Source organism: Girardinichthys multiradiatus, chromosome 3 (genome assembly GCF_021462225.1).
Source record: "Girardinichthys multiradiatus isolate DD_20200921_A chromosome 3, DD_fGirMul_XY1, whole genome shotgun sequence".
Lineage (NCBI taxonomy): Eukaryota > Metazoa > Chordata > Actinopteri > Cyprinodontiformes > Goodeidae > Girardinichthys > Girardinichthys multiradiatus.
The window spans coordinates 8279751-8298598 of NC_061796.1; the positions used below are offsets into that span (position 1 = coordinate 8279751).

The 18848-nt window shown below is 38.4% G+C and overlaps 1 protein-coding gene across 2 annotated transcripts in view; it reads left to right on the forward strand.

The window, feature by feature from the left end:
• Window positions 1–18848, forward strand: part of LOC124865666 (collagen alpha-1(XIV) chain-like) — a 189246-nt gene that overhangs the window by 116061 nt on the left and 54337 nt on the right. For both annotated transcript variants that reach the window (XM_047360966.1, XM_047360967.1), the window contains exons 29-34: window positions 478–642; window positions 768–806; window positions 970–1108; window positions 3985–4127; window positions 4967–5076; window positions 17860–18006. In XM_047360966.1, coding sequence (XP_047216922.1) covers window positions 478–642; window positions 768–806; window positions 970–1108; window positions 3985–4127; window positions 4967–5076; window positions 17860–18006 — 743 coding nt within the window. The remainder of the gene's footprint in view (window positions 1–477; window positions 643–767; window positions 807–969; window positions 1109–3984; window positions 4128–4966; window positions 5077–17859; window positions 18007–18848) is intronic.

Consider the following 18848-nt stretch of genomic DNA (forward strand, 5'->3'; position numbering starts at 1 on the left):
CATATCAGGTAAAGAACTGTTATAGCTTTTAGGTTGCAAGCTGTAAAGCCAGTGGGATTTTTTTAATGTTTTGGTGCGAACTACTATTATATATAATACAGGCTGACAAAGATGTATTTTTCTCCAATTTATGTATTCCAACACCAAGGAGCATATTCCCAAATTGAGTTTTTACAGCACTATGTGTGCCACTAGATTAATGAGATGCAAATTGTCAAAAGTGGCAACAATTTGGCCATTTTTGCAGCTTTCAGTATGTTTTTTTGTGTGGCAGCCATCTTGGATTTTGAACTTGGGGCTGCTACAAGACCCCTGACTTTCCCAGTAGGAATTCTGACTTCAGGGTTGCCCTTGTATTGCACACTGGATGCTTAGAAAATCTGACCTCTGGTTACGAACAGAATGCACCATTAATATCAAATAGACTCTATTCACTCCAAGATTATCAGAAGATATCTTGTTTTTTCCCGTTTTTAGGCTACATCATTTTCGCAATCGGCTTTGCGGATGCAGACTATGGAGAGCTGGTGAATATTGCCAGTAAACCCAGTGACAGACACGTTTTTTTCGTGGATGATGTGGATGCTGTGAAAAAAATAGAAGAGCAGCTTATAACCTTTGTCTGTGAGGCTGCCACTGCTAGTAAGTAACACCAGATCATGTTTTAAACACAGACAGAATCCGTTAACCTGAAGGGAAAAAAAGGCTTTATAGCATGTCTAGAGTTGTTGGTAATCATAAACATGTTACCTCTTTCTGACTTTCAGCTTGTCCGTCTGTTCTGATGAGTGGTAACACACTGGCAGGTAAGAGATAAAACAAGCAACAAATACGGCACATAGATTGACATAGGTTCCATCCCCAGCAAGTGAACAGTGATATTAATAATAATGATGCAGATGAGGCAGTTGATGAAGGTGATAATTTCAGAGTGATGAGCTAACCACAATTTTAATAATTGTTCTTGAGGTTTCAAAATGATGGAGAAGTTTGGCCTGGTGGAGAAGGAGTACAGCACCATACCCGGAGTTTCTCTGGAGCCTGGTTCATTTAACAGCTACCCCTGCTACAGGTTACACCGCAATGCCCTGGTGTTGCAGCCTACCAAGTGAGCAAACACGTCCTCACCGAGACATCAAATACACACTGTACAACACATGGTAGAACAAAGGTGGTCTAAAATATAACTTTTTATTCTGCCCTATTTTATTGACATGTTGTTCTTCATAACTTCTTCATCTTGTATATTTCCTCAAAGTTGTGGTCTTAATTAAACCCCTGGTCTCACCTTATTGTTTCCTCGGCTATGCTACATTATCACTGATTTTTCTGCCCCGTTGTATTTATGTTTACAACGGGGTAAGGGGCTCAGAAATGCAACCAGTTATTAAATCTGACATGAACCTCCAAAACAACAAAGACATAATTGGTTCTTGTACAGATACATTTCAGTGGCTCTCAAAATCTTGTATAAAATCTCTCCCCCCATCAGAATGAGATAGTTTCTTAATGAGAGGAAAGTTAAAGGTTTGGAATGGCCAAGTCGGAGAGCGAAACGAAATCCGACCAAATCTGATTTGATAGACGAGGAAAACGTTTGCAAGGCAGAGTGGGCAAATATTTCAAGATGTGAGATGCTGACTGACTCCTGCCAGAGAAGACTGAATGCTAAAAATTGATTCAGAAGGTGGTTGAGCAATGTTTTTGTTTATTTTAAATGTTTTAAGTTTCGGTTTTGTACATGATGGATGTCATATTACTGAAAAAGGTTTTGGTCCCAAAAAACAGATTTTTCTTCATAGTCCTTTACAATAAAAGTATCAGCACCCTGGTAGCATGTCCCTTAGGTCAGTGGTTCTAACCCTCTGTGGGGTTGCAAGTGTCTGTCCTCTAATGTGTTTTGTTTTGGCCCCTAATTGTCTTTATTTAATAAAGAAAATAGCGGATCTCATCTATTAGTAGTGACCCTAAAACCACAGAGACTGCACCTCATAATGCAAATACCTAAATGTTATTTTAGTATTGTCCCAATAACCGGATACTATGAACATACTGCATGATGATTAGCTGATTAATGATGTTCTGGGAACTTTAATTGTTACTCTAGGGATAGATACGGTAATATATTTTAATAGTATTATGATTGCCTACAATGTGACTACATATTCTTCTTCTGGACATAAGAAGGCAAACTACTGGTTTGAAGCAAACAGCGAGGGGCTTAACAGGATAACAATACTCAGAATGGGTCATCGTCTTACTCAGAAGTTGGGCCGGGAGGAATGAGACTCTAGACATTTTATAGGTCATTACAAAAGTTGTCATAGCCCTTAAACATTTAAACGTTTTATAATATTAAAATCTCAAATAACATGTTTTATAGCACATCAGGATGAGCACAATATCCTTACATTAAAACACAGTGGTGGCTGCATTATGCTGTGGCGTTGTTTTTCCCCAGAACGGACAGGGAAACTGGATTTGATGAGAAGATAGATTAAGCTAAATACAGAGCAAATCTTGACCTGTTAAACAACAAACAACGATCCTAATAAAAACTGTTTAAAACCATGTATCATTTACCTTTTGCTTTACAATTTTGTGCTACTTTGTGTTGATCTATAATATAAATTGCAGATAAAACACATTGAAGTTGCACTTTCTCCCAGTTTTAAAGACCACAATAGTTAGTTGTTGTAGAACTTGTGTGAGGAGCTCAGCCAGATGAATAACAGATTTTCTTTTGAACTTTTCAGAAGAAAGGTTACCCTACATAGAAATCAAAGGTCCGATGCAAACAAAAATAGCTTTTCACTCAAAGCACACAAGGATCATTTTACTAATATTAGCATATATTTTATGTAAGATATTATTCTGGTCATTGCAACGCATTTATTAATACCTGAAAGAACACCTGACTTGTACCACTGCAGACAAAGTTCATATTATTGGTGGAGGGCCAAAATTATAGTATAATTTTTCACAAGACTTGGAAAGTTATGTTAAATGTTTTTGCGCTATGTTACACAAATAGATTTGTATCTGTTTTCATGCTTACTTTTGAGGCAGTAATGGCTTTTATACGACCGTTTAATAGACAGGAAAGAGGGTGGAAAGAGAGGGGGAACACATCCAGTAAATGGCCCAGGCTATGAGCCACTGAGCATGGGCGCCTGCTCCACCCAATGTGCCATGCAGCGCCCCCTATATCAGTAAACCCTAAGAGGAGGATGCACCCTTGCATCGGTGATGTACGTATGTGCTAACACTGAAATAGTTTTTCCTTGTGAATACTTTTACTTATAAATAATCATCCACATCAGCGGGTAAAGTATTATAAACAATTCAATAGAGTTCATGAAAGGGCTTTGAGTGCAGCTTTAAAAATTAAGAAGGTGGTACAAATTAAATAGTTTTATTTGAATACTTCCCAAATTCAATGTGGTTTTTAGTTTACAGATTTAAAACATAACTCTTAGTGCCACATCAAGAGGCACTAGCTTCAAATAAACAAGTAAAATAGATGTCAAAGCCAGTAACAACAAGGTAGCAATTATCAATTGGCTCCTTGCATGAAAACCTTTGAGTAGCAAGCGTAATTGGGAGCTTTTAAGGGCTTTATTTGAGCTTATAAAATGTTTCCCTTTTGTGATGCTGTAATTTTAGGAGCTTTTTGTCCAAGTTTGTGCTGTCAAAAGGTTGAAATTGTACCTTCCTCTTGAGCTCCATTTTTAAAAGTGTCAGCGATGAACAGTCTGAAAAGTTTAGGGTTGTGTTAAAAACCTTGTGCTATTCCCAACATCATACACTCTGTGATTTTAAAAAAGGCGACTGATGCTCAGTCTGTGTGAAGCTGCAGAAACCACTCTACGAGCAGCAACAGCAGCTGAAACAATACAAAAGGCACATGTGAAAGACATCCGGAGGCTACGTGACTTTAAGGCGCACCTCAGCCTGCTGTGTGTCTGTTTGTCTGCTCCACAGGTACCTTCACCCTGAAGGTTTGCCATCTGACTACACCATTTCTATGATGCTCCGCTTGCTCCCTGAGACCCCGCAGGAACCCTTTGCTTTGTGGGAAATCCTCAACAAAGACAATGAGCCGATTGTGGGACTAATCCTCGACAGTGAGTCTGAGTCATTGAAGGTTTTTCTGCTTTGTCGTCTTTCCTTTTGTTCTCGTGTTTTCTGTCAAATAAACCAAGAGAGTTCTCAATTTCAGAAGTGAAACTGCAGAAACATGGGTAGTTCAGCTTTAAATGTATTCTCATCCACTATTCTTGACATTTATCTAGAGAAGAGATGGACAACCCCAGCCCTCAAGAGCATCATGCACTTGTTAGATGTTGTAGCTCCAGTGCCGTCGATTTAATGGCTGACCTTCTCAGAATACCATGGTTTAATAAGGCCTCTCACCTGATTCCGCTGTGTTGAACAAAGGGAACAAAAACAATGATTAAAAAATAAAATGAAGAAAGAAAGAAAGAAAGAAAGAAAGAAAGAAAGAAAGAAAGAAAGAAAGAAAGAAATTTAAAAAAGAATTTAATAAAAAAAGAACAAGGGGAACATCTAAACCATGCAGGACATCAACCCTTCAGGACTGACATTGGACACCCTTGATCTAAGCGCTTTTAATCGCCAAAACAGTTTATTTTGTGCATCTTAAACAGGAGTAGATATTCATATACAGTTGTAACTTGAGTTTAACTCATAGCTCACTTTGTCACCATAATCTCCAATTTACTCCAGTACAAAAAAAGACCATGTGCGGTTGCAAAAGCATTGTTTGTTTCCTTATTTTGCTTGCAATATTTGTGAGGCAAAAAAGGAAAATAATGAAATAGTATTAGTTAAATAATTAGCTTTTTTTTAGTACAGCGTAGCCCATTTATGAAGAAAAGTTAATTCTGTCTGTGAACACAAACTTTCTCTAACCTAACCCCACATTCACTCTGCCTGCAAACAGGCTCTGGGAAGACGCTGACCTTCTTCAACCATGACTACGCAGGAGACTTCCAGACTGTTACATTTGAAGGACCAGAAATCAAAAAGGTCTTCCATGGCAGTTTCCATAAGGTTTGTTTCCAAAACGTTTGTGTACATGTTTTTTTCTGGCCAAGTATCTTTAGCGGTTTAGCTTAAAATCTAAAGGTAGCCCAAATCAATAATGGGGTCATGAAAAAGTGTTCTTATCTTTTTAGCTTTTCTACATTTTGTCGTATCATAACTACAAACTTCAATGCATTTTATTGAGATTTTATGTGACGGACCAACACAAGGTAGTCAAAACAGTTAAAGTGAAATGAAAAGAATAAATGCGTTTTTAGAAATGTTTTACAAATAAAAATCAGAAAACTGCTGCATGGTCCTTTAATCTGACACCCTTAAATCCAGTACAACCACTTGACAAAAAAATGTAACTAATTAGTAAATAAAGTCCACTGGCATAGAGTTTAATCTTAGATAACAGCTGTTTTTGGAAGACCTCAGATGTTTGCTAGAGAATATTAATAAACAAATAGCATCATGAGACCCAAGGAAAACACCACACTGGGCAGGGATATAGTTGTTGAGAAGTTTCAACAGGGTTAGATTGTATACAACCTTTCTTCATCTCATGGAGCAATGTTCAATCATTATCCGAGTATGACACAACTGTGAGTATAACCCAAGAAATGACTGTCAACCTGCAAGGCCAGAATTATGGGAAAAGCAACCAACAGACCTATGGTAACCCTGGAGGACCTGTAGAGATCCACTGGGAGAATCGGTTGACTGAAAGCCATTAGACGTATTTAGACGTATTTAGACGTATACAAGTCATGTAGGGGACACAGGAAATAATCCTGGAGGAAAACCTGTTGTAGGCTGCTAAAAACCAGACTGGGGCAAAGGTTATCTTCCAGCAGGACAATGACCTTAAACACACAGCCAGATCTACAAAGAAATAGTTTAGATCTGTTGTTTTCTCCATTCCTAATCCTCTGTAATTGTATGATTTATTAATCTATTTTTGTCTACTTAGTTTGGTCATTTCTACGTTTTTTACGCAGTTTGTCTGTTTATTAAAAAAAATAGAACCAGATACCCTTTTCATTCCACTGCTTAAATATGTACTATTTTGTGTTGGTCTGCCACAAAAAACCCCATTAAAATACTTGAAGTTTGTGGAACAAAATATAAGAGAAATATACAAAATTTAGAAACGTTCAAGAGGTGTAGCTGTCCTAATTTTACAAGTCACTGTAAAAAGTTCATAAAGAGCAATTAGGTGTTGAATTTCCAGATAAACCATCAGACAGCTGCACTGAAGCTGTGCTGAATAAAGGGTAACTGATGGAGCTGGACGGTTGGTTACAAACAGCTATGCATCACAAAAAACTCTGGAAAATCCCACAAGTTTTTGGATGTTTTTCAAGTTTTACAGTTAGGTTGGAAAGATTTTCAGAGTCTCCTGGGCTAATATTTTTCTTTTTCTGTCAACACTGTTGTAGAGAGTTTGTACCTCTAACCAAATAGTCCCTATCCCTCATTTCTCCCTCCTCTCTCACTCTCTGTCTGTACTGATTTATCCACTTTTGTAAAATACGAATGAACCATGCACATATGAGAAAAGCTCAGCTTCTAAGAAATCTGTATTCACTGTCTAATTTTGCTTCAGTGGGTTGTACTATTAAACTGAATCTTTTTCATTTGATTTTTAACATAGTTTTTATGTTAATTATGTAGTATCAAACTAAATAGCAGCAGTAAAGTCCAGGAATATTTCTGGAGCACAAAAACTGGTTTCTGTTTATGAGGTTTGGGAAACAATTAAAAAGGGGATGATGGAATACACAGTGATGCTTGAGTGGAATAAATTATTGATTTGGTCTCCACAGGCTCAATAAATGATCAACCTCATTAAGATAGGAAATTCACAGTGAGCAATATTCAGTCCTCAGAGATCTTGTCACAATAGCTTTCACAGTTAGGGAGCCACATTTCCAACAGGGAATAAGACTGTGATGTTCATCACACTTGTTAGGATTAAAACATTTATGCATTCTTGTTTAAGGAGCAGCTGTTTTGTGCTGTCTTTACTTAGAATATTCAGTAATTCTGCTACAAACAACCCCACAACAGGGCTGGACTGGGACCTAAAAAGGACCCTGGCATTTTTGGTCTTGGTGGCCCACCATGATTAGCAATGTGATATGCAGAGACACATGACATACCATAGGTTATATGAGCACATTGTGTTGTGTTAAGAATTTAAAATAAAGCACAGTAGCCTACATGGAAGAGAGTTACCATGTTACAAATCTCCTACAGTGAGGCCAAAAAGCCATGTTGAATAACATGGTGGCACAGTAAAGTGGAGAAAACACAAAAATAGAATGTGTGAAAGAAACATGTAGAGAACATCACCCCAGTTTTAAAGCCCTTTAACTGGCACCCTGTATCTCAGAGAATAGACTTTAAAATACTCCTGCTAGTTTATAAATAATGAATGCCAGATTGCCTGTCAGTGTACTAACCTCCCAGACTACTCGGGTGTTCTAGTTCAGGTCTTCTCTGCATCCCCAGAACCAGAATCAAAAATGGAGAAGGATGTACAAGTGGATTGAATTTCTTGATATCTGTTTGTTTCGATTGTATAGAATTGACTTTGTAAAGTGCCTTGAGACGACGTGTTGTGACTTGGTGCTATATAAATAAACTGAATTGAAATTTCCAGAAGACTTAAAGTGCTGAAACTCTGGGTTATTTAAATTGAGGTTACAAACCCATTTGTTTAACGTTGCCTTTGACTGTTCTATTTAAACTGTTCACTGAAACACTGAAGTTTTCCGCTGTAGTCCAACTTTTTTTCCGATGCCTTTAATATGCTGTTACAGTGTACTTTTTTTATATCTTTTTGTCTCTCTTCTATTTTATTCATGTATAGCACTTTGAATTGTCCTGTCATTGAAATTTGTTATACAAATAAACTTGCCTTGAGAGAAAGGCAGACAAAAAAGAGAAAAGATCGGTAAAAGTATAGTTTAAGTAAGCTTTAGGTGAACAAAGAGATAATAGCTAATTTTGTAATTACACATGCTGACAAAAGGCTGTATGGGCCTTGGTGCTCTGAAGGAGATAGAGGTGGGGTCAGACAAATTTATCTGATACTGTGCAAAAAGCAATTTGTTGCAATTTTTAACTGGTCTTAAAATTTGTATCAGGGCCGTATATATTACCAATTGCCTAAATTTGTTATTTTGAAATCCTGCTATTAATTTATTTCAATCTTTAAAATACCAGAATTTGCAAATAACGTTTTATTTTTGTCTGTCTGATTACATAATTATAAATATTAAATCAGACATTATGATCCAACAGCTACTCAGTACTTGAGAAATATTTTTACTAAATACTTTTTATGTTGAAGTAGTGCTACTCTTTCATGAGTACAGATTTTAGGTGTTCTACCTACCTCTGCCTCTGTCATCATAATGACAAAAAACAGTAACTTTAACGCAAGCTAAAATAGCACTGTAAGTTGGAGTAAGGTAAGGTAAGGTAAGTTTATTTATATAGCGCCTTTCAGCAACGAGACACTCAAAGCGCTGGTACTCAGTATTATTCGAAAACCATGGCAAATGTAGGCAAATCTCTCTCTCACTTCCCTCCCCTCACATATAGCTACAACAGCCCTCCGCCTGCATTTAACATCTGTCTTTGGTATTATTGTACATAATGGTGATGCATGCTTATAGCACACAGATAGATTTTTGATACTATAAAGGTCAGACTTCACCTTATGAGATGAAAAATTTTGCTTTTCATGCTTCATTCATTTTGCTATTCTAACGTTTTCAGCTACATCTTACTGGGCTGTTAGTAGCTAAAATGACCTCCTCCTCAATCTGGCCCTGCTGTGTCTAGTCTCCCATCTCCTCCTCCTCCTCTGAATCTGCAGTGTTAAACTGGAGGCTTGCTTGACCCAAAATTAAAAGCTACATCTTCTGCTGTGCTACAGGTGTGTGTCACCCCAACTGCCTGTGCACTCATGGTGCCAAACATGTCTGTACTTTTTACACATTTTGCCATGTCCACTTCTAGGATTTTCAGCCTTTTTTCTCTTCCCCTCTCTGCGCCCTCCTTGCGTTTCTTCGGTTTGTCCATTTTCACACGAACTGACTTCTCCAACAACTCCAGTTAGTTTAGCTAAATTTGATCAACTAAGAGATTTCAAGAAAATATACAAAAGGGCCACGTTTTATCTACTGTTACAGACACATGGACAGTAAAATGTATTTATTAAGAGTTTTATTTATACATTAATTTTAGTTTTATTTATAATTAGTAATATACCAATTAATTAATACATTATTTCTTTTTTTTTTTTATATTAATTAATTATATATTTTTTTTTACAAATACCAGCCCGCAATGTGCTCCTGCCCACCGGGCATTGTCCGCTATGCCCGAAAGCCAGTCCAGCCCTGCCTCACAACCACCCACCAGCCTTTAGTTTTTTATTCCTTATCTCAAAATGTGCAGGAGTAGCTGTCCATCATTCAGTCTGTTGGCTTTTATTAGAGAACATGGCTGCGTTCAGAGAAGGATCAGCTGCAGAGGACTGCCAGACTAAGGGAAGTGTTTGCCTCTATTTAGACATGATGACAAGTGAATAAGAGGGAATTTCGTGAGCATGAGTTTGTTTGTGTGGCCTTAAGAAAAGGATTACCATATGAAGACGCTGTGCGTTAAAGCAGGAAACTCAGTAGGATCTGTCAAAGCTTACTGAAGCACACGGCCACAGACATGCCGACATCTCGGGAGGAGAGATAGAAACCAGAAATAGGTTAAAGCAGGCAACAGAACACAGAGGAATAAATAGAAAGGACTCTGAGTTTTAGTCACAAAGAAAAATATAGTTGTAAAAATGTGGACACAAAAGGGAGAAGATAAACTTTTCTTCGCTGTAACTCAGACATTGCTCAGAGCCATAATATTCTCCAGTGGTGTATGAATACTATTTTTGAACCTCCCCAAATGATTAAATGCTTCACATTAAAAAGTTATGTGAGCTTAAAACTCTTTCTGTGTGCTACAAATGATCATTCTGGAAACTGGCTTTAACAAGTTAGCAGTTTTCTAGCTTACAGTAACAGAGTAATTGAAAATGTTTAGATTATGAATATGAATATTATTTAATATTAATATTTTTATATTTTAGCAAATAATATTTCTGCCCGTTAAGGGTTGTTCTGTGAATACCAGCCCAAAAAGGTGGTGGAATTAGGACAACTCAAAGTCAAACATATTTCAATCAACAAACTCTTTACTTTGCTAAAACAATCCAACTAAACCACCAAGCAGAATGAAAGAATAAGGAAGACTAATGGGCTTTGTACAATATAAACAAGTTGTTCAAAGATGGTTGAAAACCATGACCAAAAGAGTGATGCAACATTACCATGCAATGTTTATGTTTGAGAACCAAGGATTATCTTGAAGAATCTGGAAATGAAGTTGTTAGTCTTGGAACTAACTTAGGCAATAATCAGCATACCTTTAGAGAACCATTCACAATGCAAGATCAGATAAAATATTATTTCAATAGAATAATGTTTTAAGAATGATCTGCTGAATGAAACCAACTTTCTGGATGACCAATTTTCAACGGTGTTTAATTAGCTGCCTTTATTTATCAAAATAATATTTAAAGAAATATTATTAAGGAAATAGTAAAATGTTTAAGGAAATGTTTTGAAAAAGAACCAAATCTTTCTGGAGAAATGTGGCTTAATGGTGTTTACTTAATTATCAAGTTTAGTAAAATAATGTTTAGGAAAATATTATTTTACTGGATTGAAAACTAACAACCTTTTTGGGTAAATGATCTTAGCAGGCAAGCACGTGTTCTTAGCTGTTAGCAGTTAAAGCTAACAAAAGAAGCTGATAACTTATCATCCGAATCAAACACATACCTTTAAAATACCATTAATAAAAGGGTTAAAATGCATAAGACGGCACATTATGATCAATCTTCGGTGTTTAAAATCCCCTTTCAAGTAAAGTTTGTCTTAACTTTAAAAACACACAACCACATAACATAAAACTGAGCACGTGCTGAGCAGATAGCCTGCTAGCATTAAGATAGCTGAGTTTCACACAAACAAAACCAAACTTCATAAAACGGAAAAACGTTTAAATTATTTCATCCTAAATTACTTCTATCACTCTGCCCAAACCTAACCTCGTATGTGAACTGTGCTGAGGAAAAGTTGTCCGGGCGACGACGAAGTTTTTAAGAAAGCTCTGTGAACAAAAGATTAGCTTCAGCTAATCTCCGTAGCTGTTCTGTGAGCGGCTCGCTCTGTCCGCCGACCAAACTGCACAGTCACTGCCGTAACCACTGTGATGCGTCCCGTTCTCCTTCCTTTGGGAAACTGTTTCACTTGGCTTGCTGGGAACTCTCTGGAAACAGTTTGCTTCTGTTAAAGTCAAGCAACGCTTGTACCTTAATTACCCCTTTTCATGAATGAATACTGGACACAAACAGAAATTCATTCCTACTTAACTTAGTGCATATGATCACGTGATGGTATGACACTCTTGGATCCAGTTTGAAGAGTTATGCCTGCAAAGAGACATTAGCGCGCTGTGTCTCTCTGTCCAGGCCCCTGGGTGACCCGCGTAGAAGAGACAGAAGCGTTGTGAAAGCGGGGTTTTATTCAAAACAGTGACGTCACAGGGAGTCCACCATTACCCTTTTCCTGGCTGTGCAGAAAGTGGGTTAATGCGATTTATTTTAAAAGTTCCAGAAAAGTTCGTACTGGACTTTCATGTTGTAACCATGGCTGTGGGTCCCAACAAAAATATACTGTCTATTCATATACCCATTAATTAAAAATTTAAATACTTGTCCATATATGTTGTTGTCTTTAAAGTCTATGTCAGGTTCTGTGTTCGGATCGGACCAAAGCGCAGACAAGAGCTTGGGAGCAGCATGTTTGTAAGAGTCTTCAGAATTTATTTCCAGAGGTATTAAAAACACGTAGCGAGTAACTGCAGGTACTACAAGAATCCAGACAAAAACTTACATGAGAGTACTCTGCAGGAAAATGTGGAGAAAACAGAACCAGGGATAGTGACGGAGGAACCAGCGGGAAACAAAGAACACAGACCAACTAATATACTGAGAGACATGAGAGGGAAACAAAGGGCAGACAATAAAAGAAACAGGGAACAGGTGTGGCATGGACGCAGGGAGACAGAGGGAGCAGGTGAACCTAATAAGACTGAATACAGAAACCAAAATAAAAACATCTAGATAAAATAAACCACAAGAGACCATAAAACAAAAACCAAAATGTCACACCGTGACAGTCTATATAAAATCATTAATAGCAGAGCATTCATAAGCATCGGAGGTTGAGTGAAAAGAGCGACTCCAATGCCAATCATTCAAATAAGTCTTGACCTGGGCACTGGTCCACTATTATGCATGAGTGGGATTGATTTTCAAACATGTTTCTAATCTCAGATCCAGTAAAATTATGTGTGGATTGGTTCTGACTCCACTTTCTGTTTTCTTTTTCACAGCTGTCTTCAGGTTACCCCACAGATTTTCTGGCAAATTTAGAGCTGAACATTCCTCTCCAAAACTATCCTGTCACAAAGAGGTCATCTCACTGTAATCTATTTTCATGTTCGGTTTTCTGGCAGACATCTAAATGTTTCGGGTCAAAACTGACCGTTATCCGGTCGCTCTTCATATTTTAATTCACCTCAACAAAAACCTCAGTTCCACTTGCAGTAAAGGAATACCAGATCATGGTGCTGCCAGGATTGTGGGATTCTTTTCTGTTTTTGGTCCAATATATTCAGTGGGCTGCACGTCTTTGTCTTTCTGCATGGAATTTGCATGTTCTCCCCGTGCATGCATGGGTTCTCACCGGGTACTCCGGCTTCCTCCCACAGTCCAAAGACATGCCTGTTAGGTTAATTGGTCACTCTAAATTGCCCTTAGGGTTGAGGACCATGCACACACTCATTCCTTAGGGAATGAGTGTGTGCATGGTTGTTTGTGTGTTGCCCTGCGATGGACTGGCGACCTGTCCAGGGTGTACCCTGCCTCTTGCCCATTGACTGCTGGAGATAGGCACCAGCTCCCCCGTGACCCACTATGGAATAAGCGGTAGAAATGACTGACTGATATTCAGTAGTTTTAGCAAATGGTGCAAATGACCAGATGTCAAGAAAATGCTACTGGCCCAGCTGAATTTTATTTCTGATTAATGAGATAAATAAGGGATGGCAGGTGTGAACTCGGGAAGACCGAATGCCAAGAAGACTGAGTTTAAGTATGTGCACAGTTAAGAAACCAAGTTGTTGTGTCTTTTTTATTATTTGCATCTCTGTTTCTTAATCAGAATCCGAATCAACACCAGCCTTATTTGCTGGTGTATAGGAATTTGGCTTTGGTTACATTTGCTCTCAATTATTTTTTGAGCAATATAAAGGAAAATAATGTTTTTTTAAAGACATGGTTGAATTGTGCAAATATGCATGGTATCGATTGATCTAGGCACTCTGACTGTTGTGTTCTTCAGAGAGACAGCCCAAGGAAAGAATCTATATTTGTAATTAGGCTCTGTAGCACTGACCTAAAAGTAAAGGACTAAACAGATTGTGTCCAGGTAGTGTGGGATCTGCATCGATGATGGCTGCCCTTTTCCTGACCCTAGACCTATACAAGTCCTTTATAGGGAAAGTCGGCCCAATGGCCCTGCAGAGCTAATTGTTCATTGAAGTTTGGACCAGTCCTGTTTTGAAGATTAGCCAAACTGCACAGGACAGACTGAATAATGGCAGTGTGAAAGATGACCAGGAGCTTCTGTAATAGGTTGTGTTTCTTAAGTTGCTGCAAGAAGTACAGTCTCTGCTGGGCCTTCTTACAAACAGTGTCTATATCTGAAGACCACCTCAGGTTCAAAGAAAGGGTGGATCCTAGGAACCAGAAGTGATCCACAGCTGATATAGTGTTGTTGAGGATGGTGAGGGGAGGTAGTGTGGAGGGTGTTCTCCAGAAGTCACACTATCATGAGTGGATTAAGCTCTAGGTGATTCTGACCCCACCAGTGGACCAGCCGATCCACCTCCTGTTTGTATCCAGAGTCATCACTGTCCTGGATCACGCCACTGCTGTGAGGACAGGGCCCCCTTTTCCTTGTTCCAAAGCAGCTTCCTCAGATTTGAAGTGAACCTTGAATTATTGTTGTTGTACATGCGAAATGTCTGCACACAGATGTTCTCATAAACAACAATGTATGATGTCACAACTTCAGTGAATTGGTTTAAAACAAAGGCTGATGCTTCAAAACCACTTCAGTCTGTGCAGTCAAAGCAGGCCTGTAACGTCTGCTTTGACTACTCTGTCCACTTCCTAACAGTCCAAACAACAGATTTAGAAGTTTTTAATTTCTGCTGATAGTTTGGAATGAGATGAAGCAGACCGTAATTAGAAAGTCCCAGATCAGCCATGGTCATAGCACAATATGCATCTTTTAAAGCTGTGCAGCAGTGGTCTAGTATGTTTTTATCCCTGGTGGGACATTTAATATGTTTTCTGTAATTTCAATATTCATTGGAGAGGATTGCTTGTTAAAAGTCCCAAGAACATTGATGAGGGAGTCTGGGTGTTCTGTCTCCAGGTCTGTTATCAGCTTAGCATGCTGCTTTCAGGCTCTGAAAGCGTGCTGCTTTCAGGCTGTGGACGAATACATCTGGTTGATGTGGAAGGATGTACACATTAACCAGAACGAGGAGAATTCCCTTGGTGAATAAAAGGGTTTACAGTCTATAAAAAATGTGAGCAGTTAAACTGAACTGTTGAGAGCTGTTATACAGTGGTTAGACAATGAAAATGAAACACCTGTCATTTTAGTGTGGGAGGTTTCATGGCTAAATTGGACCAGCCTGGTAGCCAGTCTTCATTGATTGCACATTGCACCAGTAAGAGCAGAGTGTGAAGGTTCAATTAGCAGGGTAAGAGCACAGTTTTGCTCAAAATATTGAAATGCACACAACATTATGGGTGACGTATCAGAGTTCAAAAGAGGACAAATTGTTGGTGCACGTCTTGCTGGTGCATCTGTGACCAAGACAGCAAGTCTTTGTGATGTATCAAGAGCCACGGTATCCAGGGTAATGTCAGCATACCACCAAGAAGGACGAACCACATCCAACAGGATTAAATGTGGACGCAAGAGGAAGCTGTCTGAAAGGGATGTTCGGGTGCTAACCCGGATTGTATCCAAAAAACATAAAACCACGGCTGCCCAAATCACGGCAGAATTAAATGTGCACCTCAACTCTCCTGTTTCCACCAGAACTGTCCGTCGGGAGCTCCACAGGGTCAATATACACGGCCGGGCTGCTATAGCCAAACCGTTGGTCACTCATGCCAATGCCAAACGTCGGTTTCAATGGTGCAAGGAGCGCAAATCTTGGGCTGTGGACAATGTGAAACATGTATTGTTCTCTGATGAGTCCACCTTTACTGTTTTCCCCACATCCGGGAGAGTTAAGGTGTGGAGAAGCCCCAAAGAAGCGAACCACCCAGACTGTTGCATGCCCAGAGTGAAGCATGGGGGTGGATCAGTGATGGTTTGGGCTGCCATATCATGCTAGATGGGCGCGTCACTGCCAAGGACTACCGTACCATTCTTGAGGACCATGTGCATCCAATGGTTCAAACATTGTATCCTGAAGGCGGTGCCGTGTATCAGGATGACAATGCACCAATACACACAGCAAGACTGGTGAAAGATTGGTTTGATGAACATGAAAGTGAAGTTGAACATCTCCCATGACCTGCACAGTCACCAGATCTAAATATTATTGAACCACTTTGGGGTGTTTTGGAGGAGCGAGTCAGGAAACGTTTTCCTCCACCAGTATCACGTAGTGACCTGGCCACTGTCCTACAAGAAGAATGGCTTAAAATCCCTCTGACCACTGTGCAGGACTTGTATATGTCATTCCCAAGACGAATTGACGTTGTATTGGCCGCAAAAGGAGGCCCTACATCATACTAATAAATTATTGTGGTCTAAAACCAGGTGTTTCAGTTTCATTGTCCAACCCCTGTATGTTACATTGCTTTATCTATTACTGGAAGAAAAGTACATCCAGGAAGTGGTATACTTTTTTGTATAAACCTTATTTACTTTGAACCTAAGCCTGTTGCTGTTTGAATGCAACCATAAGAGGAAAAAATGTTTATACATTAAAGTAGCATCTTGCCAACAGAGTTCCTGCTGCTGCTGGCAAGATGATTTTGATTTTATAAAACTCAAATCTGCAAACAAAACAATTTTCATTCAGCATGAAGGCCATAATCACAACTGGGACACATGGAGGAGAATGCTGAAACACATAAAGACAGACATGCACATACGCATGCTCATGCTTATATACCAAAGACATTGCCCTGCACTCATTCCCTAACCACTGATATTAACCTTAACTGAATGCCACAAAATACCAGCTAAATGTCTGCACCATGGAGGATTTTCATTGTTTTATTTCACAAAAGTTCAACAAACATCATCTCCAGTAACGTATGCAGACTGAAGGACACAAATAGAAAGTCACTAAAAAAAGCTGTGCACAGATCAGCAGAGAAACAGATTCTCGCTCTCAAATTTGAACTTTTGTCCATATTTTCAGCAAACGATTTGCACCTTCATTTATGCACCTTTGACATGGGGCACTCGTGCATTTTTGCTGAAGATGAGCAAGTGCAAAGAGGTTATGAGACAAAAAAAACTAAATGGTAAAACATGTAGACGCTAATGGTCCAGGTTATTAGTGTCCTTCACCAGAATGCCTGTTTCTTTCCTCATTAACTGTGCAGCCATTTGAATGTAATGGTTCATGGATTTGGCAGCACTTTCCTCTAAGTAGGCAGTTTTAACTCATTCACATCCAGGACTCTGGTTGGATTGGGTTATTTGTTTGCTCATTGCAGATACTTTTGGACTGTATTTATCTAGAAAGGAAAAATAAAACACAGGCACAGAGGAGTTTATGGTCAGGGTGATAATAGAGCTCATTTGCTGAAACACTCTTTGGGAATATTCTCATACTGTGGAGTCCAACTTTATTCTGGCTCATCAAGCCTATTGTCAGCGTTTGCCTAAAAGTATGCTGCAGTATGCTTTTTCTTCACTGCATGTACTTGTCTGGAAATATAAACTTAACAGTTACATTGGTAAATTATAAGAACAAATCTAAACTGCTGAAGATTTTTTCATTGCACATGCCACATGGTGTGTAAAATCTAATAGCATTGATGATTATTTTTTTTTATTTGTCTTATAAATAGTGACACAGAGAACCTGAGTCTGCCCAACAGTGAACACACATAGATGGTAACTTAGAGAAATATCTCATTCAACACAATAAAAGAGCAAGATTTCTATTTTGAAAATCATATAAAAACTTTATTTTGAAAGCCAAACCTGATCCCTTTTTCTATCATGGTGTCAGGTCCCTGAGAAATTCAGATCATAAAATTGAAATATTTTATGCAAAGCTTGACTTTTATTTTAAAGAGTTCATGTGAAGTTTATATTGAAAGGCAAGCATAGTCCCTTTTTAAGCACTGATTAAGTTCCAATAACATTATGATATCTACTTTTGCAGTAATTTAACCTATGAAATGGTGAGGCTCTTATTTTGAAGAGCTTTTTTCTGAATCCAGTTTAATTAAAGTTTATTTCACAGCTCAACCCTTGTTGGCTTACTTTGATGTTGGGAAATAGGACATTTCTATCAGACCTTGTTCTCTGACCCTGTTCTTGCTCTGCGACACAGCTCCATGTAACCATCAGCAAGACGTCAGTGAAGGTGGTGTTAGACTGTTCTGTGGTGGGGGAGAAATCCATCAGAGCCGCTGGGAATATCACCACAGACGGTGTCGAGGTCCTCGGGAAAATGGTTCCGTCCAGAGCCTCTGCTCCGGTCAGTACTAAATATACACTTGCATACACTAAAGATGCTATGATGGTTGATAAAAGTGAGGAAAAAAGTGTTAATTTAGGGTCCACACCTGACATTTAGAGATAGAAAAATGAAAAAAATATTTGTAATGAAAAAAAAGTTTTGTAAAAAAAAATATGTTGTGCTTGCTGTCCACCCCCTCCATATTTCATGTGGCTACAAATAAGTGTGAACAATTACTCCCAGGAAAAATGGCAACCATAAATAACTTGTAGTGAGTCAATCAGTGGGAGTTCATTTTATTTATGGCAGGTGGATATTGGCAAAGTGTCACAAATATATAAAAACATGATTTTTGGCAGGCAACATGGTGAAATATCCTGCTGGAAATACAAAGTGTGATCATAGAACTATTATTACATGTTTACCTTTAAGCTGTTTGCAAAAACGCAAAGCTTTGATTAACATGCATGACTTTGTTTTCAAAATGTTTAAAGTCCTTAATTTCACTCCTATTATTAGTGTTATTATTAATGTTATTACTATTAGTCAAAGTTGCACAACATTATCATGTTGAGAAGTTTGTTCAGATAAAATATTAAAAAAGCTAAAAAGAGTGCAGGTACTAGACAAGTAAAAAACTGAAATCTGAAAGCAATAATGTCCCTGAAGGTGAACATGTCTTGCAGATATAAAATAAAGTGCAGATTTCAGAGTGAGGGTTACTGAAGATGCTGACACAAAAAGTGCTTGCAATTGTATTCATATCCCTTGAACATTTTTTACATTTGGCTACATTATAACAGAAATCTCAATATATTTTAGTTGGATATAATTGTTCCTTGTTCTATTTTTTTTTTTTA